The 25,828-nt window shown below is 49.3% G+C and overlaps 1 protein-coding gene across 1 annotated transcript in view; it reads left to right on the top strand.

Moving 5' to 3' along the window:
* The window catches only part of LOC144499508 (FERM, ARHGEF and pleckstrin domain-containing protein 1-like), a 308,252-nt gene that overhangs the window by 164,473 nt on the left and 117,951 nt on the right, over positions 1 to 25,828 (top strand). The window contains exons 3-13 of the mRNA XM_078221540.1: positions 3,725 to 3,829; positions 5,328 to 5,370; positions 6,755 to 6,833; positions 9,930 to 10,027; positions 11,599 to 11,713; positions 16,752 to 16,899; positions 17,015 to 17,110; positions 17,202 to 17,362; positions 19,141 to 19,209; positions 21,587 to 21,650; positions 24,276 to 24,489. Of these exons, the coding sequence (XP_078077666.1) occupies positions 3,725 to 3,829; positions 5,328 to 5,370; positions 6,755 to 6,833; positions 9,930 to 10,027; positions 11,599 to 11,713; positions 16,752 to 16,899; positions 17,015 to 17,110; positions 17,202 to 17,362; positions 19,141 to 19,209; positions 21,587 to 21,650; positions 24,276 to 24,489 (1,192 nt within the window). The remainder of the gene's footprint in view (positions 1 to 3,724; positions 3,830 to 5,327; positions 5,371 to 6,754; positions 6,834 to 9,929; positions 10,028 to 11,598; positions 11,714 to 16,751; positions 16,900 to 17,014; positions 17,111 to 17,201; positions 17,363 to 19,140; positions 19,210 to 21,586; positions 21,651 to 24,275; positions 24,490 to 25,828) is intronic.

Raw genomic sequence — 25,828 nt, 5'->3', positions numbered from 1 at the left:
CACCAACAACCAATTTAAGATAATCAGTCGGGCTCATAATGTGGCTCATTTACACTGGCTAGCAGCAATTTACATTCAAACACAGGGACACATTCCCTGCAAACAAAAAGAATATGCTCAAGCTTTGCTTCTATTTGGAATTACCCAACAGCTTTGCTTTCTCCGTGGCAATGCCTCAACTAATCAGAGTCAACTTGCCAACCAATCGGCACCCTTTTCTCCTGTAATATAAACTGTCAGGACCATGTGAAATTTGGCATTCTTGTGTTTGTCCTGACGAATGCAAGACAAAAAGGGTGGCACAGTGGTTAGCCCTGCTGCCTCACAGCGCCAAGGACCCGGGTTCAATTCTTGGCTTTGGGTGACCGTATGGAGTTTGCACGTCCTCCCCGTGTCTGCGTGGGTTTCCTCCGGGTGCTCTGATTTCCTCCCACAGTCCAAGGATGTGCGGGTACATTGGCCATGCTAAATTGCCCCTTAGTGTCTGGGGTAAATGCATAGGGTTATGGGGAATAGGGCCTGGCTGGGATTGTGGTCGGTGCAGACTCGCTGGGCCGAATGGCCTCCTTCTGCGCTGTGGGATTCTATGATTCTAAGACAGAAAGTTATCGACAAATCTACAGATTTGAGTGGTGGGAAAAATAAATGTGGATGTCTTGCGCCAGTGATTCAGTTTGTTTCTCGTTCTTTTCCAAAAATAACATTTGTGTGTGTGTCCGTCCCCCCCCCCCCCATCCCGGTGCCCAAAACCCAGGTGTGCTTTCAGACGGGAATAAAATCTGAAAATTAACTTTTGAAGAACTCAGGGTGAGTTTGGAAAGAAATGAGATTGATGAAGTTGCAGTGTTGCTCTCGGTTTCTTGTGGCACCTTGTTCCCGAGTCACAAGGGCCCGGGCCTCTCATCCAATTCACATCTGTACGCTTGAGTTGATGCAGTTGGAATTGCAGGGAGTCTCTTGCGGAAGCTAATATTCTTCAGTTCGGAGGAGCTGGTTTGAGAACGGCCTGATGGTTCTGCGTGATGATGTATGGTTTCTGATTTCAGCTTTCTGGAGACCATAATATTCAGACTTTTTACTACAGAGCAAACCGTCTCAACAAATATCTACAGGCATAAGGGTGATAGGTTCCAGACAGCTCCAATTTATTTGTAGAATGCTCCTGTTTGTGGACTGAGGACAGTGTCATGTTTTTCAGTACGATTCCATTTGTATCACTTCTTTCTGCTGCAGTTGTTCTGTAGTTTTGCTTGGTTACAGTGTATAAATAACCTTTCTGGCAGTATCTCTTTTCAGTGCTTGAGTTAATGAAGTTATCTTGTTTTTGCGATCCACTCTGTGAAACTCGCTGTTGCTTTGATCCTGCCAGCCTCACTTCAGAACCTTCATCGCCCTGTTGAATTCCCGGGAAACTGACAGCACATGGGAAATGGGAACACGGCAGTGTCTCCCTTACCCTGACTGCCCATCCTGAAATGTTTACACCGGGAAGGCGGATGAATAGGTTTGGGACACAGTCCCATCAGCACGGTGGCACAGTGGTTGGCACTGCTGCCTCACTGTGCCAGGGACCCGGGTTCGATTCCCGGCTTGGGTCACTGTCTGTGTAGAGTCTGCACGTTCTCCCCGTGTCTGCATGGGTTTCTTCCGGGTGCTCCGGTTTCCTCCCACAGTCCAAAAGACGTGCTGGTTAGGGTGCATTGGCCATGCTAAATTCTCCCTCAGTGTACCCGAACTGACGCCAGAGTGTGGGGACTAGGGGATTTTCACAGTAGCTTCATTGCAGTGTTAATGTAAGCCTTATTGTGACACTAATAAATAAACTTTAAGCAATCTCGGATTAAGGGGTTAGGACTGAGAGAAGGAGAAACGTCTTCACTCGAAACCGTTGTGAATCTTTGGAATCCTCCAGCCCAGAATATGTAGCAAGACTGAGGCCGATCGATTTTTGGAGACTAAGGAAGTGGAAAGCTATGAGAGGTAGACTGGCGATATGGGATCAGCCATGATCCTGTTCCGAGTTAGAGATTTCTGCTTCAAATCCCACGCTCCAAGAGAGTGCAAAATGTAGGCTGATACTCCAGAGCAGTACTGAGGGAGTGCTGCACTGTCAGAGGGTCAGTACTGAGGGAGTGCCGCACTGTCAGAGGGTCAGTACTGAGGGAGTGCTGCACTGTCAGAGGGTCAGTACTGAGGTGAGTGCCGCACTGTCAGAGGGTCAGTACTGAGGGAGTGCCGCACTGTCAGAGGGTCAGTACTGAGGGAGTGCCGCACTGTCAGAGGGTCAGTACTGAGGGAGTGCCGCACTGTCAGAGGGTCAGTACTGAGGGAGTGCCGCACTGTCAGCGGGTCAGTACTGAGGGAGTGCCGCACTGTCAGAGGGTCAGTACTGAGGGAGTGCAGCACTGTCAGAGGGTCAGTACTGAGGGAGTGCAGCACTGTCAGAGGGTCAGTACTAAGGGAGTGCGGCACTGTCAGAGGGTCAGTACTGAGGGAGTGCAGCACTGTCAGAGGGTCAGTACTGAGGGAGTGCCGCACTGTCAGAGGGTCAGTACTGAGGGAGTGCGGCACTGTCAGAGAGTCAGTACTGAGGGAGTGCGGCACTGTCAGAGGGTCAGTACTGAGGGAGTGCGGCACTGTCAGAGGGTCAGTACTGAGGGAGTGCTGCACTGTCAGAGGGTCAGTACTGAGGGAGTGCCGCACTGTCAGAGGGTCAGTACTGAGGGAGTGCCGCACTGTCAGAGGGTCAGTACTGAGGGAGTGCTGCACTGTCAGAGGGTCAGTAGTGAGGGAGTGCCGCACTGTCAGAGGGTCAGTACTAAGGTAGTGCCGCATTGTCAGAGGGGCAGGACTGAGGGAGTGCCGCACTGTCAGAGGGTCAGTACTGAGGGAATGCTGCACTGTTAGAGGGTCAGTACTGAGGGAGTGCCGCACTGTCAGAGGGTCAGTACTGAGGGAGTGCTGCACTGTCAGAGGGTCAGTACTGAGGGAGTGCCGCACTGTCAGAGGGTCAGTACTGAGGGAGTGCTGCACTGTTAGAGGGTCAGTACTGAGGGAGTGCCGCACTGTCAGAGGGTCAGTACTGAGGGAGTGCTGCACTGTCAGAGGGGCAGGACTGAGGGAGTGCCGCACTGTCAGAGGGTCAGTACTGAGGGAATGCTGCACTGTCAGAGGGTTAGTACTGAGGGAGTGCCGCACTGTCAGAGGGTCAGTACTGAGGGAGTGCTGCACTGTCAGAGGGTCAGTACTGAGGGAGTGTTCTACCATCAGAGGGTTAGTACTGAGGGAGTGCTGCACTGTCAGAGAGTCAGTACAGAGGGAGTGCCGCACTGTCAGAGGTCCCAGTAATTGTTGAAATTGGGCAATAGAGCACATGCTTTAAGTTGGTAATTAAGAGCTGTTGCCCCCAACTGCGGAAAAACGGTTCACACTGGGTGTTGGGAGGGGCAAGAGGAATCTGTGCCTTTACTTTGTCAGTCTGGAAATAAATCTGGTTTAAGGAAAAATACTTTAGTCTCATCCTTTCCTCGAAATATGTGCCAGAATGTTCCAGGCCATATGTCGGCCAGGATACATTAACTTTACAATAAGAAACTATATTGCTGGTTGATGAGTAAAACTTTGCTTATCTTCTATTGAAAGGTAAATTGTTGTTGGAGTCATTAAAGCACAAGAAGATGCCATTCGGCCCAATATATTTATAATTTTTTATTACTCATTACAGCTAAAGGCCCCTGGGAAGTATCTGTTGGACTTGATCTGCCAAAACCTTAATCTAGTCGAGAGTGATTACTTTGCATTGGAGTTTCTGGATCATCGAAAGGTTATGGTATGTAAATTAAAATATTACCATATTGTGCTGCCCCGTTATATCCTCAATCTAACAACACAGAGAGGATCCCAATTAGAAACACAAATCACATTAATAACGGTGTTACAAGGGACACTTAACTGAAGTATTGGTGGAGCTGGTGTTTTATTTTCAAAGCTGCTGAGTTGCAGTTCCTGTTTCCGAGTATATTTTATCCTGGTGTTACTGCGTTTTCTCCATAAGCGATCGTGAATCCCGGATGCTGGGCATTCCCAAACAAACTGACACCTGCAAAAGAAATGAGACACCTCTTTAGGAACACGAGAAACCGGGTAAAACATGCAAGAGGCGACTCTCAAACTGTGGACACTCGCGCGTTACAAACTGTACGGGTTTTTTGTTGCTGCACCCAGTAACTTTCATGGTTCAGAAGGTGGGGCACCCAGCCTGCGGCAGCAGAGGATTTATTTTGTAAGAAGCATCCTTTGTGGAATGGCAAACTGTTTACCCAGCATGCAAAGTGGCTGAGAACCCGTCCTATCGCTGGGATGGGTAGAGTGTGTGGCTCTATCCTGGGGATAGGCCAGTCTCCCTGACACTATGGTTACTGAGGGCACAATCTTATGAAAAATGTTCCAAGTGCCGAATGAGAGAGAAAACTAGAGAGAATCGCACCAGTTTTGTTTGGCGAGCTGTGAGTCACAATCTTACGACACTTAGTGCAAAAAAAAGTGCCAGGTTGCGATTCTCGCCAGTGGTGGGAGAGGTGGGGGAGGCGGTGTGTGGAGGGAATAACTAAATAGAATATCGAGGTTCAGTCCTGGACACTGAATCTCCCTCTGACAGTAACTTTGGTGATGATATCAAGAGCTTAAAAAAACACTGCACAAGATTTGATGCAATTCAATGTGTGAATATCTACGGGAAATTATTTAATGTCAGTCGCGGTGGCACAGTGGTTGGCACCGCTGCCTCACAGTGCCAGGGACCCGAGTTTGATTCCCGGCTTGGTTTCACAGTCTGTGGAGTCTGCACGTTCTCCCCGTGTCTGCGTGGGTTTCCTCCGGGTGCTCCGGTTTCCTCCCACAGTCCGAAAGACGTGCTGTTTAGGTGCATTGACCGTGATAAATTCTCCCTCAGTGTACCCGAACAGGCGCCGGAGTGTGGCGACTAGGGGATTTCCACAGTAACTTCATTGTAGTGTTAATATAAGCCTGCTTGTGACACTAATAAATAAACGAAGAAACGTTCTCACATGGAATCTGATAAGGCAATATCTAATACTTCGAAACAATTGGGTGTAATTTGCACCAGTAAAATAATTCAATCTGAACTTCCGCAGCATGTGGAAAAGCAAGGAAAGAAAATTGATCTAAACTTAACGCTAATCTCATTCATGTAAATAGCGTTAAAGGTCATTTAAATCTTTTATGTATTGTTGAAGTAGAAATGGTTGCCTAAATGGTTAGCTAAATATTTGATGACAAACTGTCAATACCAGCTCTTGTATTTTTAGGTGTGGCTGGACCTTTTGAAACCAATAGTGAAACAAGTGAGAAGTGAGTACGGTTTATTTTATATTTTCCCTTTTGCAAACTGTATCTTTCCATCAGATTCAAAGCCCTCTCATGTATAGATATTCACAATGTCAGTATCTGATCATTCTAAAGGCACTGGTTTTCCTCTCTCCTTTTATGGGGTTGGAGGACACAGGAGATTTGATTTGAGGCCTTTGAATTGATTTATTATTGTCACATGTATTGGTGAAAAGTATTGTCTTTGGACGCAGTGCGTAGCACAGCAGCTGCTCAGCGCCAGGGACCCGGGTTCAATTCCAGTCTTGGGTGACTGTCTGTCTGTGTGGAGTTTGTACCTTCTCCCCATGTCTGCGTGGGTTTCCTCCGGGTGCTCCGGTTTCCTCCCACATTCCAAAGATGTGCGGGTTTGGCCATGTTAATTTGCCCCTTAGTGTCAGGGGGATTAGCAGGGCAAATATGTGGGGTTACGGGGATAGGACCTGGGTGGGACTGTGGTCGGTGCAGGCTCGATGGGCCAAATGGCTGCCTTTTGTGCTGTAGGCATTCTATGATTCTTGCGCGCTATACAGACAAAGCATACCGTAGATAGAGAAGGAAAGGAGAGGGTGCAGAATGCAGTGTACAGTCATAGCGAGAGTGTAGAGAAAGATCAACTCAATATAAGGTCGGTCCATTCAAAAGTCTGACAGCAGCAGGGAAGAAGCTGTTCTTGAGTTGGTTGGTACGTGACCTCAGACTTTTGTATCTTTTTCCCGATAGAAGAAGGTGGAAGAGAGAATGTCTGGACATCAATCCACCTCCTCTTCACCCATTGATGAATATTTGCCTCAGCAAATTGTGTGCTTGCTACGAGCTGTCTCTGTCCTTCCTCAGACATGCAATTCCCCTCTGACGTTTCACATGAGATTTGTAAAGATGTTGCTGTCAGAGTTTCAAATAGCCTCATGCTGCACAGAAGGAGGCCACTCGCTCCATGATGCTTTGTGAAAGCTGTCCAGTTAGTCCCGCTCTTTGCTCATAAGCCTGAAAATATATGTAAGTCGCCATTGTCCCAGATGACTACAGACTGTGACTGGTGGTGATTTAACCTGAGGGTCACCACACCTCAGGCGAGGGGCAAGGTTGAGAAGGCGGGGCCTTTATGAATGACCTTGGCCGATACGGGAATTGAACCCATGCTGTTGGGGTCACTCTGCATCACTCACCAGCCATCCAGCCAACTGAGTTAAACTCGGTGATACATTTCTAACTAGAACATGCAGTAATGTATGTTGCTGTTCTTATATTACATAAGCACGTCATTGGCCATAAGGTGCTTTGGGGAATCACCAGGTTGTGAAAGGTGCTATAGAAGTGCAATTTTCTTTTGTGCATTTGAAGAAGGATGTAAATTCTGCTCCTACAGGACCAAGGCACGTTGTGATAAGATTCGTTGTCAAGTTCTTCCCACCTGACCACGCACAGCTGCAAGAAGAACTAACGAGGTTGGTGCCAATTTTCTTCTTCGAATCTTTGAGGCGGAATCTCCGTGGCCGTGGCTTTGGTCAGGAATGTGGAGGAAGGGATGGGAATTATTCAGAGACCTGATATCCGGACTGCGTGTGGATTTGGCTCTGGCATGCTGGCAATGGAGTCCTTTCCTGGGAACTCCAAATGGAATTTTCCCGTCCCGCCTGCCATAGTGGACGGGACAGGACCATGCAAAGGTCCATCAACCTCGGGCGGGGTTTTCCGGTCTTGGGACAATCCCGTCCAGAGTGTGGCATTCCTCATGTTGTCAGCCCTGTCCGCTGTTTATGGAGATGAAATTGATAGCTCTGGGGTGGGTGCGTGTGTGTGTCTGTGTCGGGGTGTGTGTGTATGGGTATGTGCGTGTGTGTATGTGCGTGTGTGTGGGTATGTGTGTGTGTGTGTCGGCGTGTGTGTGTGTGTCGGCGTGTGTGTGTGTGTCGGCGTGTGTGTGTGTCGGCGTGTGCGTGTCGGCGTGTGTGTGTCGGGGTGTGTGTGTGTGTGTGTGTCGGCGTGTGTGTGTGTGTCGGCGTGTGTGTGTCGGGGTGTGTGTGTGTGTCGGCGTGTGTGTGTCGGCGTGTGTGTGTCGGGGTGTGTGTGTGTGTGTGTCGGCGTGTGTGTGTGTCGGCGTGTGTGTGTGTGTCGGCGTGTGTGTGTCGGGGTGTGTGTGTGTGTGTGTCGGCGTGTGTGTGTGTGTCGGCGTGTGTGTGTGTGTCGGCGTGTGTGTGTGTGTGTGTCGGCGTGTGTGTGTGTCGGCGTGTGTGTGTGTCGGCGTGTGTGTGTGTGTCGGCGTGTGTGTGTGTGTGTGTCGGCGTGTGTGTGTGTGTGTGTGTCGGCGTGTGTGTGTGTGTGTGTCGGCGTGTGTGTGTGTGTGTCGGCGTGTGTGTGTCGGCGTGTGTGTGTCGGGGTGTGTGTGTGTGTGTGTCGGCGTGTGTGTGTGTCGGCGTGTGTGTGTGTGTCGGCGTGTGTGTGTGTCGGCGTGTGTGTGTGTGTCGGCGTGTGTGTGTGTGTCGGCGTGTGTGTGTGTCGGCGTGTGTGTGTGTGTCAGGGTGTGTGTGTGTGTCGGCGTGTGTGTGTGTCGGCGTGTGTGTGTGTGTCGGCGTGTGTGTGTCGGGGTGTGTGTGTGTGTGTGTCGGCGTGTGTGTGTGTGTCGGCGTGTGTGTGTGTCGGCGTGTGTGTGTGTGTCGGCGTGTGTGTGTGTGTCGGCGTGTGTGTGTCGGGGTGTGTGTGTGTCGGCGTGTGTGTGTGTGTCGGCGTGTGTGTGTGTCGGCGTGTGTGTGTCGGTATGTGTGTGTCGGCTGGTTTTGTGTGGAATTTACAAGGGGTTACAGTAAATGCACAGAGCTGTGGGATCCCAGAGCTTAGTGTGATACTCACATCACACTGAATGTGTGAGTTGCAATGTGGCAGTGCTGGGATTGGTTTAGTGAGCGCAGTGTTTACAATGTCACCAGAAAAGTGGATTTTGTGGGGGTTTTTCCCCCAGTGTTGCAGCAGTGATGCTCTCACAGTCGCACAGCCAGTGCTGACTGTTGTATGGAAGAACCTAAAACCCTGCCTCTGTCTTTACTGGTCAAGATTATTGAGAGTAGCGAAACTAACACAAGGGGGATGGAGTTACGATACAGAGCAGCCACGATCTCGGGTGTTGGATGCCTGGGACTTTATATAGAATGTTTAGTTCAGATCTCAATGTTGAGGGAAAATTATTTTTTGTAAATGTTTCCACTGAATTTAACATTTTAAGGGACTTATTTGTGTACAATCAGTTTGTAAGCTGTGACCAGGTGGAAGTCCATTTCAAATGTGTATTTTATTATGAGTACACATGATTTTGAGTGGAACATTCCAGGGGTATGAAGGTAGCAGTCTTGATGACTTTTTAAAAAATCAACAAGAAGGAGGTGATGGCCTAGTGGTATTATCGCTAGACTATTACCCACCTCCTCCTAATGTTCTGGGGACCCGGGTTCGAATCCCGCCACGACAGATGGTGGACTTTGAATTCAATTAAAAATATCTGGAATTAAGAATCTACCGATGACCATGAAACCATTGTCGATTGTCGGAAAAACCCAACTGGTTCCTTTTAGGGAAGGAAATCTGCCGTCCTTACCCGGTCTGGCCTACATGTGACCCCAGAGCCACAGCAATGTGGTTGACTCTCAACTGCCCTCGGGCAACGAGGGATGGGCAATAAATGCTGGCCAGCCAGCGACGCCCATGTCCCACAATGAATTTTAAAAATGTCCCAGTTAGAGGAACAGAGATTTTGTGCAGTGTGACATTCCTCATGTTGTCAGCCCTGTCCGCTGTTTATGGGGATAAAGTTGACTGTGTGTGTGTTGTGTGTGTTATTGTGTAGTGTGTTTGTTAGTGTTACAAGGGGTTACAGTACATGCACGGGATGTACATCCTCTGTGGGATCCCAGAGCTTAGTGTGATACTCACATCACACTGAATGTGAGAGATTCAATTGGCAGCCAGCCGGATCACTAAGTCTAGCTTGGCACCCAGCCCACCTTTACACTTAGCAGCCCTTGTAGTTGCCTTTGAACTGTTTCCTGGTGGGGACGACCCACCCCCGGAATGGAATTCCCACTGTCTGGGCCACTTTCTCCCAGACCAGGATCGTGGAGCTGGCGATTCACCCAATTCTGCGTTCAGGACCCGAGAGAGAAAGTTCAGCACAGTGCTTCCTTCCCCTCCAAGCGGTTTGAGAGACCCACTACTCACACTGGCAGGAGGCTCAGTAACACATCAGAGGTGATACATGGATGGGCCACTGGGGCAATCCTTTCTTAGTGCGGTGAGTTGTGATCTGGGAGGGCACTGCCTGCAAGGACGCTGGAGGCAGATTCAGTCGTAATTTTCAAATGGAGGTTGGAATGAATGCATACAACAGGAAATTGTTCGTGGCTATGGAGGAGAGCGGGACTGACTGGATAGATCTTTCAAAGAGTTAGCACAGACACTGGGCCGAATGGCCTCTTGCTCAATCGGATGCTCAGTACCGAGACTGGGTAATGCACAAGCTTTGACCGATTTGGCTGCTTTCTGATATTTTGCAGGTATCTCTTTGCTTTGCAAATCAAACAGGATCTGGCCTCCGGAAGGATGACCTGTAACGACACAAGCGCCGCACTTCTGGTGTCCCATATTGTGCAATGTGAGTGAATATGGCGCAGCTTCTCGCGTCCGGGTGTTGCAAACTGTGTATAGCCCACTCTCGATACTTTATCCCAAAGTGTATGCAGGGCGTCCGCCGTGTACATTGGGGGGGGGTCGGGGGGGGGGGCACTATCGTGACCTGGGAACCATGCCAAAGTTACAATGAAGAAACAGCTCAATCAGACTCCAGGCACAAATCACCTCCTCCTCCAACCTCAGCCTATCCCATCAACCAAACCCCACCAGGCCTTTCTCATATCCTTCTTATTGGACAGCTCTTTCGAGGAGCAGGCACAGATGTGATGGGCTGAATAGCCTCCTCCTGCACTGTAGGACTGTATGTACCGACAGCTGTTCCAACACTGTGAACTCAGGCCGTGATCAACGCTCCCAACTTGGACCCTAATCGCCAGATGCTGCTGAAGGTGATTCTCCGGGTGAAATTGGGTTGGGATTGCGTGGATCTTGTCCGAACCCAATCACCGACTCACGGCACGGGAGATATTTTAACAGAAAATGAGGGAGAAAAAACAATCTGGGCCGAACGTTCCAGCCTCTGGATTGTCGGAGAACAGACATTGAACCGAAGATGCACATTGGGACCTTGCGGGAGCCCCGATGCACAGACTCCTGTCGGAATTTCCTGGGACGTTTAAGCTTCGGATGGGCAATTCCATGGGACCCACCACCTCCCCACCCCACCCCTACAAACGTCTGTAACTCCCAGTTAGATTCGGAAATTTCAAACAGTTCCACAGGGCTTAGCTGGTTACATAGCCAGGGAATGTTAGATTAGAAACTAGTCAAACTCATGGGTCATGATGCAATCCCACCATCCACCCCACTCCCGAAACTCTCATTGATCCCCACTTGCTGACACATCACTGATCCCCTCCTGTAATCCTACCTATTGACTACCCTACTGACCCACCCTGCATCCCCTACCCCGTCGGCCCCCCTACCCCCCCGCCTCGGCCCCCGACCATTTACCCCCTTCACCCTGCACTAGGCTTAAACTGAAGGTCCGACTGCCGGTGCCATCAAGGGACAGCATGCCCGCCTTTGGCCAACTCCTCTCCGACCGAGTTTCCCAATGGACCGGCGATGAACATTTCTGCACATGCCCAGGCCAGGAGGAGTTGTGCAGCAAGGTGTGTGGGAATTTGCAAACACGGAGCCTATCCGATGATGCTGGTGGCACAGTGGTTAGCACTGCTGCCTCACAGCGCCAGGGACCCAGGTTCGATTCCCGACTTGGGTCACCGTCTGTGTGGAGTTTGCACGTTCTCCCCGTGTCTGCTTGGGTTTCCTCCACGTGCTCCGGTTTCCTCCCACAGTCCACAGATGTGCGGGTTAAGTTGATTGTCCATGAAAAATTGCCCCTTGGTGTCAGGGGGATTAACAGGGTAAATGGGGTTATGGGGATAGGACCTGGGTGGGATTGTTGTCAGTGCAGATTCGATGGGCTGAATGGCCTCCTTCTGCACTGTTGGGATTCTGTGATTGCTGTGGACACCCAGGTGCTTGTGTATGAAGTGACTGAATGAATGTTTCTCTGCTTTCCGACAGCGGAAATTGGGGATTTTGATGAAACGCTTATCCGCGAGCACTTAGAGAAAAACAAGTACATTCCTCAGCAAGAAGCACTGGAGGATAAGATAGCTGACTTCCATCGCAGACATGTGTAAGTATTAACATCCTGCTTTGTACAGTGTGGGACTCAGAACATTTTTACAATCTAGCTCGTACAGACTCATTCTAATTCTAACAGCCAATCAGAATGGTGATGGGGAGGCAGGGGCCAACGAGTGGGGCAATTCATGATGACAATTGCAATTCCTTGTGGCAGGTTCAAATCCCGCTATGGTAGTTGGTGGAATTTGAATTCGATTAAAAGAAAATCTGGAATTAAGAATCTACTGATGACCATTAAACCATTGTCGGAAAAAGCCATCTTGTTCACTAATGTCCTTTAGGGAAGGAAATCTGCCGTCCTTACCCGGTCTGGCCTACATGTGACTCCAGAGCCACAGCAATGTGGTTGACTCTCAACTGTCCTCGGGCAACTAGGGATGGGCAATAAATGCTGGCCCAGCCAGTGATGCCCATGTCCCACGAATCAAAAAGAAAATGTGATGATTGCGATACAGCTTCCAGTTCATGAATTGATGGGCTGTGTGGAGTTTTGAAAATTCACAATCCAAATGGATCTGCAACCCAAGTTCAGTTTCTTACAAATTAGGAGGATGAAATTAAAACATTCTCAGATGCTACCAGCATGGCTGTGTTCTTCCCGATGTCTGTCAGTCCACTCAGAGGGTTCGTTGGAATTTAGAAGGCTGAGGGGGGATCTTATAGAGACCTATAAGATAATGAAGGGGCTGGATAGGGTAGAGATGGAGAGATTCTTTCCACTTAGAAAGGAAACTAGAACTAGAGGGCACAGCCTCAAAATAAAGGGGGGTCAGTTTAGGACAGAGTTGAGGAGGAACTTCTTCTCTCAGAGGGTGGTGAATCTCTGGAATTCTCTGCCCACTGAAGTGGTGGAGGCTACCTCGCTGAATATGTTTAAATCACGGATAGATGGATTCCTGATCGGTAAGGGAATTAGGGGTTATAGGGATCAGGCGGGCAAGTGGAACTGATCCACTTCAGATCAGCCATGATCTTATTGAATGGCGGGGCAGGCTCGAGGGGCTAGATGGCCTACTCCTGCTCCTATTTCTTATGTTATGTTCTTATGTCTCTGTTGCATCTCACGAGCGATGCTGAGACCACCCAAGTTAAGAGACGTCGTCTGTCTCAGAAGTCGTCTGAAGAAACCCAGCAGCTGAAAAGACTACTTTTTTTTACGGCCTACTTGTCTTCATCGGTCAGGGCATTGAGTATAGAAATTGGCAGGTCATGCTGCAGCTGTACAGAACCTTAGTTAGGCCTCAAAGAGGCGCAGAGGTTTACAGCATGGAAACAGGCCCTTCGGCCCAACTGGTCCATTCCGCATTTTTTTTAACGACTAAGCTAGTCCCAATTGCCCGTGTTTGGTCCATATCCCTCCATAGCCATCTTACTCATGTAACTGTCTAAACGCTTTAAAAGACAAAATTGTACCCGCCTCTACTACTACCTCTGGCAACTTGTTCCAGACACTCACCATCCTCGGTGTGAAAAAATAGCCCCTCTGGACACTTTTGTATCTCTCCCCTCTCACCTTAAACCTATGCCCTCTAGTTTTAGACTCCCCTACCTTTGGGAAAAGATATTGATTATCTAGCTGATCTATGCCCCTCATTATTTTATAGACCTCTATAAGATCACCCCTCAGCCTCCTGCGCTCCAGAGAAAAAAGTCCCAGTCTATCCAGCCTCATTTAGAATATTGAGTAGAATTCTGGTCGCCACACTACCAGAAGGATGTGGATGCTTTCGCGAGGGTACAGAAGAGATTTACCAGGATGTTGCCTGGTCTGGAGGGTATTAGCTATGAGGAGAGATTGGATAAACTCGGTTTGTTCTCACTGGAACGACGGAGGTTGAGGGATGACCTGATAGAGGTTTACAAGATTATGAGTGGCATGGACAGAGTGGATAGTCAGATGCTCTTTCCTAGGGTAGAAAAGTCAAGTACTCGGGGACACAGGTTTAAGGTGCGTGGGGAAAAGTTTAGAGGAGATGAGCGAGGCAGGTTTTTTACAAAGAGGGTGGTGAATGTCTGGAATGCGCTGCTGAGGAGGTGGTGGGAACAGTTACGATAGTGTCATTTAAGGGGCATCTAGACAAATCCATGAACAGGATGGAAATGGAAGGATACGGACTCTGGAAGTGCATATGGTTTTAGTTTAGGCAGGCAGGTTTGGAGGGCCGAAGGGCCTGTTCCTGTGCTGTACTGTTCTTTGTTCTTTTGCCAGCCCACTCATTTTTAAGAACTGTCACCTCACTCTCCGCGGCACCTCTGCAATAAGTTGAAGCATTCCCTCAGAGGAAGATTTCTCAGCCAGGGAGGGGATGGAGATTGAAAGATCTGTGTTAGGTTGAGAGCATTAGGTGTCACGTAGATAGCGTTAAGACGCAGACCAATCAGGTTCTAATTGAATGATGTGACTGACTTGGGAGGGCTGAATGGCCTCTTCCTGTTCTGATGTGGACACAAAGGGTGGAATTTTCCCGACCCGTGCGTGCGTCATCTAAAAGACACTGTCAATGGGCGGTCCCTGGAAGAGTACGGAGCAATTGGGAGTCTGATTGGAATCTATATTTTGTGGGTTAGTTGAGGGACTGCAGGTGGGAAATTGTTTGCGGGTGATCGAGCTGCAATGGGATGTTGAAGATTACTCCGCTATTGTCTACCGCTGCTGATGAGAGAACAAGTGAGTTAGAGGGAGCAGGTGTCAGATTGGAACCCCTCCCTTACGGGTAACCCCACTCACCTGTGCCTCACACTCTCCAAGATTGTCACACTCACACCCCTCCAATTCTAGACTCTCGCTCATCCCCAATTTCCACCACTTCCCCATTCTCCAGTTCCCACCCTGAACCTCCCCATCCCTCCCTCTCCCCTGACTGTGTGTGTCTGTCCTTCTGTGTCTCTGTCCCCTCTCTCTGTCCCCCTCTCTCTGTCCCCCTCTCTCTGTCCCCCTCTCTCTGTCCCCCTCTCTCTGTCCCCCTCTCTCTGTCCCCCTCTCTCTGTCCCCCTCTCTCTGTCCCCCTCCCTCTGTCTCCCTCCGTCCGTCTCCCTCTCCGTCCGTCTCCCTCTCCGTCCCTCTCCGTCCCTCTCCCTCTCCGTCCCTCTCCCTCTCCGTCCCTCTCCCTCTCCCTCCGTCCATCTCCCTCTCCCTCCGTCTGTCTCCCTCTCCCTCCGTCCGTCTCCCTCTCCCTCCGTCCGTCTCCCTCTCCCTCCGTCCGTCTCCCTCTCTCTCCGTCCGTCTCCCTCTCCCTCCGTCCGTCTCCCTCTCCCTCCGTCCGTCTCCCTCTCTCTCCGTCCGTCTCCCTCTCCCTCCATCCGTCTCCCTCTCCCTCCGTCCGTCTCCCTCTCTCTCCGTCCGTCTCCCTCTCTCTCCATCCGTCTCCCTCTCTCTCCGTCCGTCTCCCTCTCTCTCCGTCCGTCTCCCTCTCTCTCCGTCCGTCTCCCTCTCTCTCCGTCCGTCTCCCTCTCTCTCCGTCCGTCTCCCTCTCTCTCCGTCTGTCTCCCTCTCTCTCCGTCTGTCTCCTTCTCTCTCTCTCTCTTTCTCCCCCCCCCCCACTCTGTGTCCCCCCCCCCCCCCCCCCCCCCCACTCTGTCACCCTCTCTCAGATCTTGCAGTGATGAAAATTCAGAAATATTCCAGGTTCCGATTGGAATAGCTCAGGTGTTCCTGGACTGAGGGAGCTCGGAGATCTCAGAGGGTTATAGAGCTGGAGGAAGTTACAGAGTTAGGGAGAGGGAGAAGCCACGGAAGCGGATTGAAAATTGCAAACAAGGATGAGAATTTTCAGGTTGGCGTGTTGCCCAAACTGGGAACCGCTCTGGGTCAGTAAGCACTGAGTGCAGAGCTGAGTTAAACCACATCAACACCCAAATACAGCCTCAAAACCTCCTCTCGCAGAAACTTTGTCGTGGGAAATTTTATTACGTCAAAGGTGCTATATTAATAGAAGTTGTTGTTGTTGTTGTTTTGCCTGGGGCAGGGATTTGGGAAACGGTGAGCCTGCAGGGTCATGCACCCTCTGGTGGACAGTCTTTGCATGGCATTGCCCAGAGGTCAAGGTGTACGAGGCACTTGTCATTCAGGATGGTGCTGTGGGGATGTCACTGGGGCTGTGAGGACACGGGTTCAAATCCCACCACCGCAACTGGTGGAATTTCAATTCAGTGAATACCTTTGGAGTATAAATCTATTTGGGGGGCGTGTTACTTGTGGCAGGAGGCGATATGTCATTCGCCAGATCCCACCACTGGATTTCTCACTGACTGGACCCCACGTTGCCGGGAAACCCTGGGACGCCCGAAGATCCCGCCCGCATGAACAGCCGGAAAATTCCAGACCTAGTCTCAATAAACTATTGTCGATTGTTGGACAAACCCATCTGGTTCACTAATGTTCTTTAGGGAAGGAAATCTGCCGTCCTTACCCGGTCTGGCCTCTGTGTGACTCCAGAGCCACAGCAATGTGATTGACCCTTTACTGACCTCTGAAATGGCCGAGCGAGACACTGAGTTGAAGGGCAATTAGGAATGGGCAACAAATGCTGACCCAGCGACGCCCATGTCCCATGAAAGAATTTTATAAAACCATGGGGATTTAGAATCTTTAAGTTTATTTATTAGTGTCACAAATAGACTTACATTCACACCGCAATGAAGTTACTGTGAAAATCCCCTAGTTGCCACACTCCAGCGCCTGTTCGGGTACACTGAGGGAGAATTTAGCACGGCCAATGCACTTAACCAGCATGTCTTTCAGACTGTGGGAGGAAACCGGAGCACCCGGAGGAAACCCACGCAGACACGGGGAGAATGTGCAAACTCCACACAGACCCAGGCCGGGAATCAAACCCGGGTCCCTGGCACTGCGAGGTGGCAGTGCTAACCACCGTGCCGCCCCGAATCTCCTGGTTGGGGGGGGGGTGGTGGGTAGGGGGGGGGGGGGGGGGGGTGGTGGGTAGGGGTGGGGGGGGTATGTTTAAGGCTGGCAGTTTGACGTGCCCTGCAATTATATTTTTCCTCTTCACCCCACCCTCCCCACAAAGTGGACACACTCCTGCCGCCTCCGATTATCAGCTGCTGGAGATCGCCAGAAGGCTGGAAACGTACGGAATTCGGCAACACTGCGCCAAGGACCGAGAGGGGACAAAGATCAATCTGTCCGTGTCTCACGCTGGGATCATAGTCTTCCAGGTAATGGACATGATGCGAGTGGACGCGCATTGCGCTGATGTTCTTGCCCTATTTGGAACCAAACCATTCAAACTTCCAACACTGAATCCTTTGGGGGTTTTTTTCTCTGACGCAGGGCAACAACAAGATCAACTCCTTCAACTGGGCCAAGGTTCGCAAGCTGAGCTTCAAGAGGAAGCGCTTCCTGATTAAGTTCCGCCCTGAGATGAATGTGAGTGTGTCCTGCCCCAAAGGCTGTTTTCCAGGGTCGTTGCCTGTGGTCCCTGTGTGTTGATGTTTGTCTTTCTCTCTCCTTGTTGCAGTCCTGCCAGGACACCTTGGAGTTTTCTATGGCTAGCCGTGATTCCTGCAAGGCTTTCTGGAAGATTTGCGTCGAGTATCACGCCTTCTTCCGACTCTTTGAAGAACCCAAACCAAAGCCCAAGCCCATTCTTTTCAGTCGAGGGTCCTCGTTCCGATTTAGGTAATAATTTATTTTTTCCGAGTACCGATGATGAACGGACAAGCGTTTGTTTTGTTGAATGAATTTATTTCTGCTGAGGCGTCTTGTGTTTTTTTTCTCACTGTTTTCCTTCCTTTTAATCTTTATGGAGTGGAATTTTCCACAGGTGAAATTTTCCACTTCTGCCGAATTCAATGGACTTTTGAATGGCTCGCCACATTTTCCAGCCCCGCCACATTTTCCAGTCCCGCTCCAGGACAGGGCCATGGAATTCAACCCAGCATCACAGGCCATTCCTCTTGTGGCTCGGTTGGTAGTTGGTCTCAGTCACAGGGGCCTTGGTTCAAGTCCCACTCCCAAGACTTGAGCACAAAGTGGAAGGCTGCCACTCCAGTGCTGTACTGAGGACGCCCTGTCCAGTCGGAGATGCTGTCGCTTGGATGAGACATTAATCTAATGGTTGGGATTTTCCAGTCCCTCCACCCCCACCCCCGCGGCATATTTACTGGTGACAGAGATGGCCTACCATTGGACGGAAGCAGGATCTTCCAGTCCCACCAGTTTCCGTGAGGTTTTGCCATGGAATGTGCATTGGTGGTCACCATCGGCAGGACCGGAAAATCCCGCTGACAGGAAGGGCTGGAAAAATTTGGCCTAAGGCGCTGCCTTTCCTCTCAGGTGGATGTCAAAGATAATCTCAAAGGACACGGGCCCCCACTGACTGGATGAGCTGGGATTGTTCCCTTGGAACGGTTGAGAGGAGATTTAATCGAAGTGTTCAAAATCATGAAGGGCGGCACGGTGGCACAACGGTTAGCACTGTTGCCTCACAGTGCCAGGGACCCGGGTTCGATTCCCGGCTTGGGTCACTGGCTGTGTGGAGTTTGCACATTCTCCCCGTGTCTGCGTGGGTTTCCTCTGGGTGTTCCGGTTTCCTCCCACAGTCTCCCACAGAAAAATGTGTGGGTTAGATGGATTGGCCGTGCTAAACTGCTCCTTTGTGTCAGGGAAATTAGTCGGGTAAATACGTGGTGTATAGTAGGGTAAATATGTGGGGATAGAGTCTGGGTGGGATTGTGGTCGGTGCAGGCTTGATGGGCTGAATGGTCTCCTTCTGTGCTGTAGGGATTCTATGATTGTAACAGATTAAATAAGGATGATGTGTTTCTGGGGCTGGAGGGTTAGCAATTAGAGGATACAGACTTAAGGTAATTGAGAGAAGAAATGGTGGGAGGGGGGGTTGCCAACTGTGACTAAATGCATTACTGGAGGTTACATGAATTGCCACCCCAGGGTTGCACACAGCAGTGTTCCTCTGAAGGCAGGGTAAGGTGGAGGCAGATTCGACCATGGCTTTCAAAATGGAATTGAAAAGTAACCAGATTAGAAAGGAACTGCAGGGTCACAGGGAAAAGGGCGATGGAATGGGATTGACTGAGTTACTCTTGCAGAGAAGCCAGAACGGGCACAATGGGCTGAATGGCCTCCTCCTGCACTTTAGGATTCTCCATTTGAGGAACTGGAGTCCGTACCAATTAACACTTCAAAATTGAGGACAATTCTCTGAAGATCAGAAAACTTGTAACAGAAACCCACACATTGATGGGCCGAATGGTCCATTGTAGGGTTTCTATGATTCCTCGAGTGTCGCAGGAAGATTACAATCTCACAAATAACCTTATCTCTGTTACAGTGGGAGAACTCACCTGAAGAAGGAGCTTAAGGCTCCGAAAGCTTGTGGCTTTTGCTACCAAATAAACCTGTTGGACTTTAACCTGGTGTTGTTAAACTTCTTACAGTGGGAGAACACAGAAACAGCTGCTGGATTATGTTAAAGAAGGAGGTTACAAAAAGATACAGTTTGAAAGGTGAATATGTTTTTTTTCTATTTGTCTTACAATCGCTCCCCCCCGCCGCCCCCCCCGCTCACGAGTCAGAGGGCCAGCAGAAATCAGGAAAAAGATCATTCAAAGTAGCTCACTGCTGTTCTAGTGAAAATACTGCAAAAGCCTAAAGTCTAAAACACAGCCAGAAGCACCAATGGGGTCAGGCAGTGTCTGTGATGAGAGACAAAGGGAGACTGAGTTAACTGTCCCAGTCCTTCATCAAATTTAAATCTTGTTTCTTCTATTGTGTTCTTTCAACTCTGACCTCTCCCTATCCCTGCGCTCCCTCAATGGCATTCATGATTTCAGTTGCTGGGACCTGAAGATCTGGAATTCCCTCGCTAAACCTCTCCCCTCTCTCTATCTCTCTCTCCCCGTTCCTTAAATCTACCCCTCTGGATCAAGCTTCCGATCGCCTCCTATCTCCTTTTGTGTCCCCGTTTGATAATCTCTCCTGTAAAATGCCTTGGAATGTTAAGGCAGCTTGTGGTTGCTATTCTCTCCATGGGTGTTGCAAGATCTGCCACGCCTTTTCTGTTCCTTATGTGTTGCATGTTTTTGCTGCACTTCAACATCCTCGTGTTCAGGAATGCATTGGAGCGATAAATAATTGCGCAGTGGCACTGGAAGGTGACCTGTCACTGTTGAGGATACTTCATTGACTGTGGCCTTTCTTCTTTATTCATTCGTGGGACATGGGCATCGCTGGCTGGCCAGCATCTATTGTCCATCCCTAGTTGCCCTTACAAAGAACAATACAGCACAGGGACAGGCCCTTCGGCCCTCCAAGCCTGCGCCGCTCATGTGCCCAACTAGACCATTCGTTTGTATCCCTCTATTCCCAGAGGGCAGTTTCTGTGGATCTGGAGTCACATGTAGGCCAGGCCTAGTAAAGACGGCAGATTTCCTTCCCTAATGTATGTTATCCAGATGGGTTTTTCTGACAATCGACAATGGTTTCATGTTCAGCAGTAGATTCTTAATTCCAGATATTTTTTTTACTGAATTCAAATTCTACCATCTGCTGTGATAGGATTTGAACCCAGGTCCCCAAGACATTAGCTGTGTTTCTGGGTTAATAGCCCAGCGATAATACCACTAGGCCATCGCCTCCCCGCTAAACCCAGGTAGCACAATTTGTAGCTGACAAAAAAGGTAAGTCTTTAGAATTAGATCAAACCGCGAGCAATTTATTGATTGATGAGACTGAAATAGTTCAGGTTGGTGAGGGTCAACATAGTGTGGATGTATCTAAGTATTCCTACTTGAGTTCCGCCTACGACAGATCTTGGAGCATTGTGAATCCCTGGAATTCTCTACACCAAGAGAGCTGTGCGTGTGCAGCCAATGAGTATATTCCAGACAGTGAGTCATAGACCTTTGGGCATTATCGGAATGGAGGGATATGGAGATCGGGGGGAAAATGGATTTATGGCAGAAGGTCCACCATGATCTCAGTGAATGCTGGAGAAGTCCCGAGGGGACGAATGGCCTACTCCTGCTCCTACTTTCCTATGTATCCACAAGAGTTTTGTCCATCTCTTCTCTCTCTCTTTCTCACACACATTTTTCCCATTAGTCTTTTGTTCCGTTCTCCTCCTGTGGCTTGTTTATTGCTGTCCTGTTTGTTTTCTATCTCTCTCATTGGAATTCAGGAGAATGAGGGGAGATCTTCTAGAAACATATAAGATTATGAAGGGAATAGATAAGATAGAAGCAGGGAGGTTGTTTCCACTGGCGGGTGAAACTAGAACTAGGGGGCATGGCCTCAAAATAAGGGGAAGCAGATTTAGGACTGAGTTGAGGAGGAACTTCTTCACCCAAAGGATTGTGAATCTGTGGAATTCCCTGCCCAGTGAAGCAGTTGAGGCAAACTCATTGAATGTTTTTAAGGCAAGGTTAGATAAATTTTTGAACAGTGAAGGAATTAAGGGTTATGGTGAGCGGGCGGGTAAGTGGAGCTGAGTCCATGAAAAGATCAGCCATGATCTTATTGAATGGCGGAGCAGGCTCGAGGGGCCAGATGGCCTACTCCTGCTCCTAGTTCTTATGTTTCTCTCTCTCTCTCGCTCCACTTGATGTCATTGTGGGAGCAGGCCATCGCCACACGGACTCACATGCCTCTCTCGGACAGGAGAACGTGTCATATGGAGTTGGTGATTTCTGCATTTGCTGATTGCACTGTGGTTGTTAATCTGTGTCTCGTTCTGCGCGAGGAAGCTATCCCCAATCGAAGAGTAGTTGCTTCCTGTCACGAGTGGTTTTTTTTTGGGAAGTGTATGGGAAGGGGTCACCGTTCGGATTAATCCCTGTCGCTGATCCTGCTGTATATTCATCATCTCCTTTGTCTCACTTTCAGAAAACACAGCAAAATGCGATCCATCCAAAGTTTACCTGAACAGCCATCACTGGTGCCAAAACAAGTCAGTACATCAAGAATATTGTCTAGCAAAGAGGTTTAATGCACACCAGGCCTATTTTGTTCAATGTTCATTGAGTCCCTTGCATGTTAATGATGGAAAGGGAGGAATGTACAGGGGTTATGGGATGCCCGGGAGATGGGGGAGGATGTGGGGCATGACAACCAGTCCTGACACAGTCACCGTAACAATCTGGTCCGTAAGTCACCATCTGATTCAAAACTTTTTCTTCGAAAAGTTTTGGTGTCCTTATCTGAGGAAGGATGTCCTTGCTATAGAGGGAGCGCAGTGAAGGTTTACCGGGCTCATTCCTGGGATGGCAGGTCTGTCACATAAGGAGAGACTCAGTTGATTAGGATTATATTCACTGAAGTTTAGAAGAGTGAGAGGGGATTTCATAGAAACTTATAAAATTCTAACAATGTTAGACAGGGTAGATTCAGAAAGAATGTTCCCAATGGTGGGGGGAGTCCAGAACTAGGGGTCATATTTTGAGGATAAGGGGTAAACCTTTTAGAACTGAGGTGAGGAGAAATTTCTTCACCCAGAGGGTGGTGAATGTGTGGAATTCACTCCCACAGAATGCAGTTGAGGCCGAAACATTGTGTGACTTCATGACGAAATTAGATATCGCTCTTGGGGCTAAAGGGATCAAGGGATATGGGGAGAAGAGGGGGATCAGGGTATTGAATTTGATGATCAGCCATGATCATGATGAATGCTGGAGCAGGCTCGAAGGGCCGAATGGCCTCCTCCTGCTTCTAGTTTCTATGAAAAAAAGAGTGTGAATAAGGGGAACGATGTTACCACTGGCAGGAGGATGGGCAACCAGAGGACACAGGTTTTCAAATAATGGGCAAAGAGACCCCAGCACTGTTGTGATCTGCCTCAAAGCAGATCCAGTCAAACTTTGAAAAGAGAATTGGACAGATATTTCCTAGAATCATAGAATCCCCACAGTGCAGGAGTCCATTTGGCCCATCAAGTCTGCACTGACCACGATCCCACCCAGGCCCCATTCCCATAACCCCTTATATTTATCCTGCTAATCCCCTGATACTAGGGTCAATTTAGCACGGCCAATCAACCTAACCTGCACATCTTTGGACATATTTGAAGAGAAAAGGGTTGTGGGGCTCTGGGGAAAGAGCAGGGAGACTGGATGAATTGGATAACTCCTTCAAAGGGTGGGCAAAGCATGATGGACCAATGACCTCCATCTGTGCTCTATGACTCTAACCGCTGGGCTTTGCTATCGGAAATAAACAATATTAAATCACAAGCGGTACTTGTTAAAAAATATCTTGTGTTCAATATTTGAAAACTTCAAAGCATGTTCTTTGTTTGACAATATCACACGATTAATATTTTTCCGAGAGTTTCTATAATGGAGTTGATGTGGTTAAGTACCCGGGTTTGTGTAGGATTGAGCCCGGTTCCCAGTTCCCTTCCTGGCCTCTGCTGAGCTAGTTGAGCTCTGGTTTAACACTGGTGAATTTGGGTGAATGAAGGGGGGGATAAGAGATCAACCAACACCACGCCAGCCACTTGACCCCTTATAGGACAAAGGTCAGGTTGTGGATAACAACAATGTACATTTATATAGTACCTTCAGTATTGTAAAACATCCCAAGGCACTTCACAGGAGCATTATCAGATCCTATCTGACACTGAGCCACGTACAAAGGCTTTCAGACTAGTCATAGGGATAAGTTTGAAGGAGTTTCTTAATTTGGTGAGAGAGGTCGAGGTTCAAAGATGTGTAGGTTAGGTGGATTGGCCATGCTAAATTTCCCCTTCATGTCCAAAGATGTGCAGGTTAGGTGGATTGGCCATTCTAAATTGCCCCTTGGTGTCCCATGTTGTGCAAGTTGGGTAGATTGGCCATGCTAAATTGCCCCTTAGTGTCCAAAGATGTAGAAATCATAGAAATCATAGAAACCCTACAGTGCAGAAGGAGACCATTCGGCCCATCGAGTCTGCACCGACCACAATCCCACCCAGGCCCTACCCCCACATATTTTACCCACTAATCCCTCTAACCTACGCATCCCAGGACTCTAAGGGGCAATTTTTTTAACCTGGCCAATCAACCTAACCCGCACATCTTTGGACTATGTATAGCTTACGGGGATTAGCTGGTTAACTGTGTGGGGTTACGGGGATAGGTAGGGGGAGAGGGCCTGGGTAAGGTACTATGTCAGAGAGTGGGTGCAAACTCGATGGGTCAAATGGTCTCTTTCTGCACTGTAGGGATGATTTAGAACGTGAGATGAAGAGCAATTTCTTCACTCAAAATGTTGTGAATCTTTGGAATTCTGTACTCCTGAGGATTGTGGATGTTTCTTCCTTGAATACAGTTGAGACTGGGATGGACAGAGTTTTGCGCTCTCGGGGAATTAAGGGATATTGGGAATGGGTGGGAAAATGGAGTTGAAGCCTGAGATCAGCCATGATTGTGTTGAATGGCAGAGCAGGATCGACAGGCCATCTGGTCTACTCCTGCTCCTGTGACTTGTGTTCTTTCAAAATTGGGGAAGAAAATTGCTGAGGACCTTGTTTTATTTTTAAAATTGAGCGGAGATATTTACCAATAATTTATTTCCAAGGTGTCTCTTGTCTTTCCAGAGCGGTAGTTTTACTTTTGAGGAACGGTCAGCATCGATGGGAGCGCCGTCTCCGAGCCAGAGGAAGGGCCTCGATGTTTCCCGGTCACCTGCTGAAAACCGGGTTGAGCAGAAGAATCTGTCGCCATCGAGCAGCCCAAAGAGGGACAGGCAGGAGGAAACCGCGAGGGACAAGGTTCATCAGGCCAAGACCCCGAGAGAGCAACAGAATGCAGGTCCAGCATCTCAAACTGCTCATGGGAGCAGCGCTTCCATTCCTTACATTGACTGCAGTGATGTAGATAGTGAGCATGATGTGCTGAGAGGGCGGTTAAACAGGTCACGTTCAAAAACAAATGACAATTATGAGGATGAGTTTAGCAGCAGCGAATACTATGAGGAAAGGGATAAAAGTGTGGCCCACCTGGGATGGCAGGGGAGCCCCGATTTCCGATTCTCAGGTACTCCGCTCCACATAAGGGAAGAGTTGATGGATGAGGGCCTCTGTTTTTACACTGGGAGGACACCTCGGATGCCCAGACACAGCTCTGTGATCCACAAGACATTTAGTGACTCAGAAAACAATAGCCCCTCGGCTACACCCATACGTCCGGCCAGTAGAGGGTCCAGTCCCAATGCCAGTGTCAACAGGGCAGGTTCCAAGGGTGCTGTTGTACAGAACGGCCATTGTAGGTATAGACCAGAAGATACAGATAGCCGTACACACAGCCAGCGCGGTTACAGTAGCTATTCCCCTACTTTAAGCCCAGTGCATCCACAGAGGGTTCAGGGCAATCGAAATAGGTCAGAGACGGATCCGTTCATCCTTAGTCACGTGGCCTCCACCCCATTGAACGAGTACCGGGCCAACAGCCAACGTAAGCTCGGCTCGCCCAGAGCGCAGCGCTCGGAAGGTAGATTTGCGGCCAACAACCGCTTCCCCACCACGTCAACAAAGTCGAGTCCACCAATCCAGAGGCTGTTCCCAGCTGCCCTGGTGGAATGCGCCACAGGGAGTCAGTTAATGGACGGGTCGACCAGCAGCGGGACGGAGTCCAGCGACTCCGACTCAATTCAGTCACTCAACCACCCGCTGGTGTTGGGGAACCCCATTGCCGTCAATGCCTCGCCAAGGCCTCAGAAAACGCTCTCCTTGGGGAGTTTGCAGTTAGAGGAGGAATTGGAGGAGGACATTAGCTTCAGTGACCCTGATGAGAGCAGTCTGGTGGGCGAACATGGTGTCATCACATGTTAGTGACTTGCTCAATAGTCTCTGAACTCTGTGCAGTCTCTGACCGACAGTCTACAGCCAGTTAGCCGCAGTCCTGTGCGAAAGTCATCACCGATACTCATCCTGGTATAAACTAGACACCAGTAGATACGGTCGTAATATCCCACAGTATTCCCTGATTAACAATCTGCCATCTCTAATACTGTGCCAATGCTCATTGTTGACATTGCAGGAGATGTTTTCTGGTTGGTGTTCGTGTTTGATAGCAAGGCTTCCTGGCAAATCTCAATGTTCAGGGGTCACCTCGTTGCTGTTTCCAGAAATATTTTGGAAGGAGAGACAAA

This window comes from Mustelus asterias, chromosome 10 (genome assembly GCF_964213995.1).
Source record: "Mustelus asterias chromosome 10, sMusAst1.hap1.1, whole genome shotgun sequence".
Lineage (NCBI taxonomy): Eukaryota > Metazoa > Chordata > Chondrichthyes > Carcharhiniformes > Triakidae > Mustelus > Mustelus asterias.
Note: the sequence above shows the minus strand (reverse complement) of the source record. Positions and strands in the feature narration are given on the sequence as shown.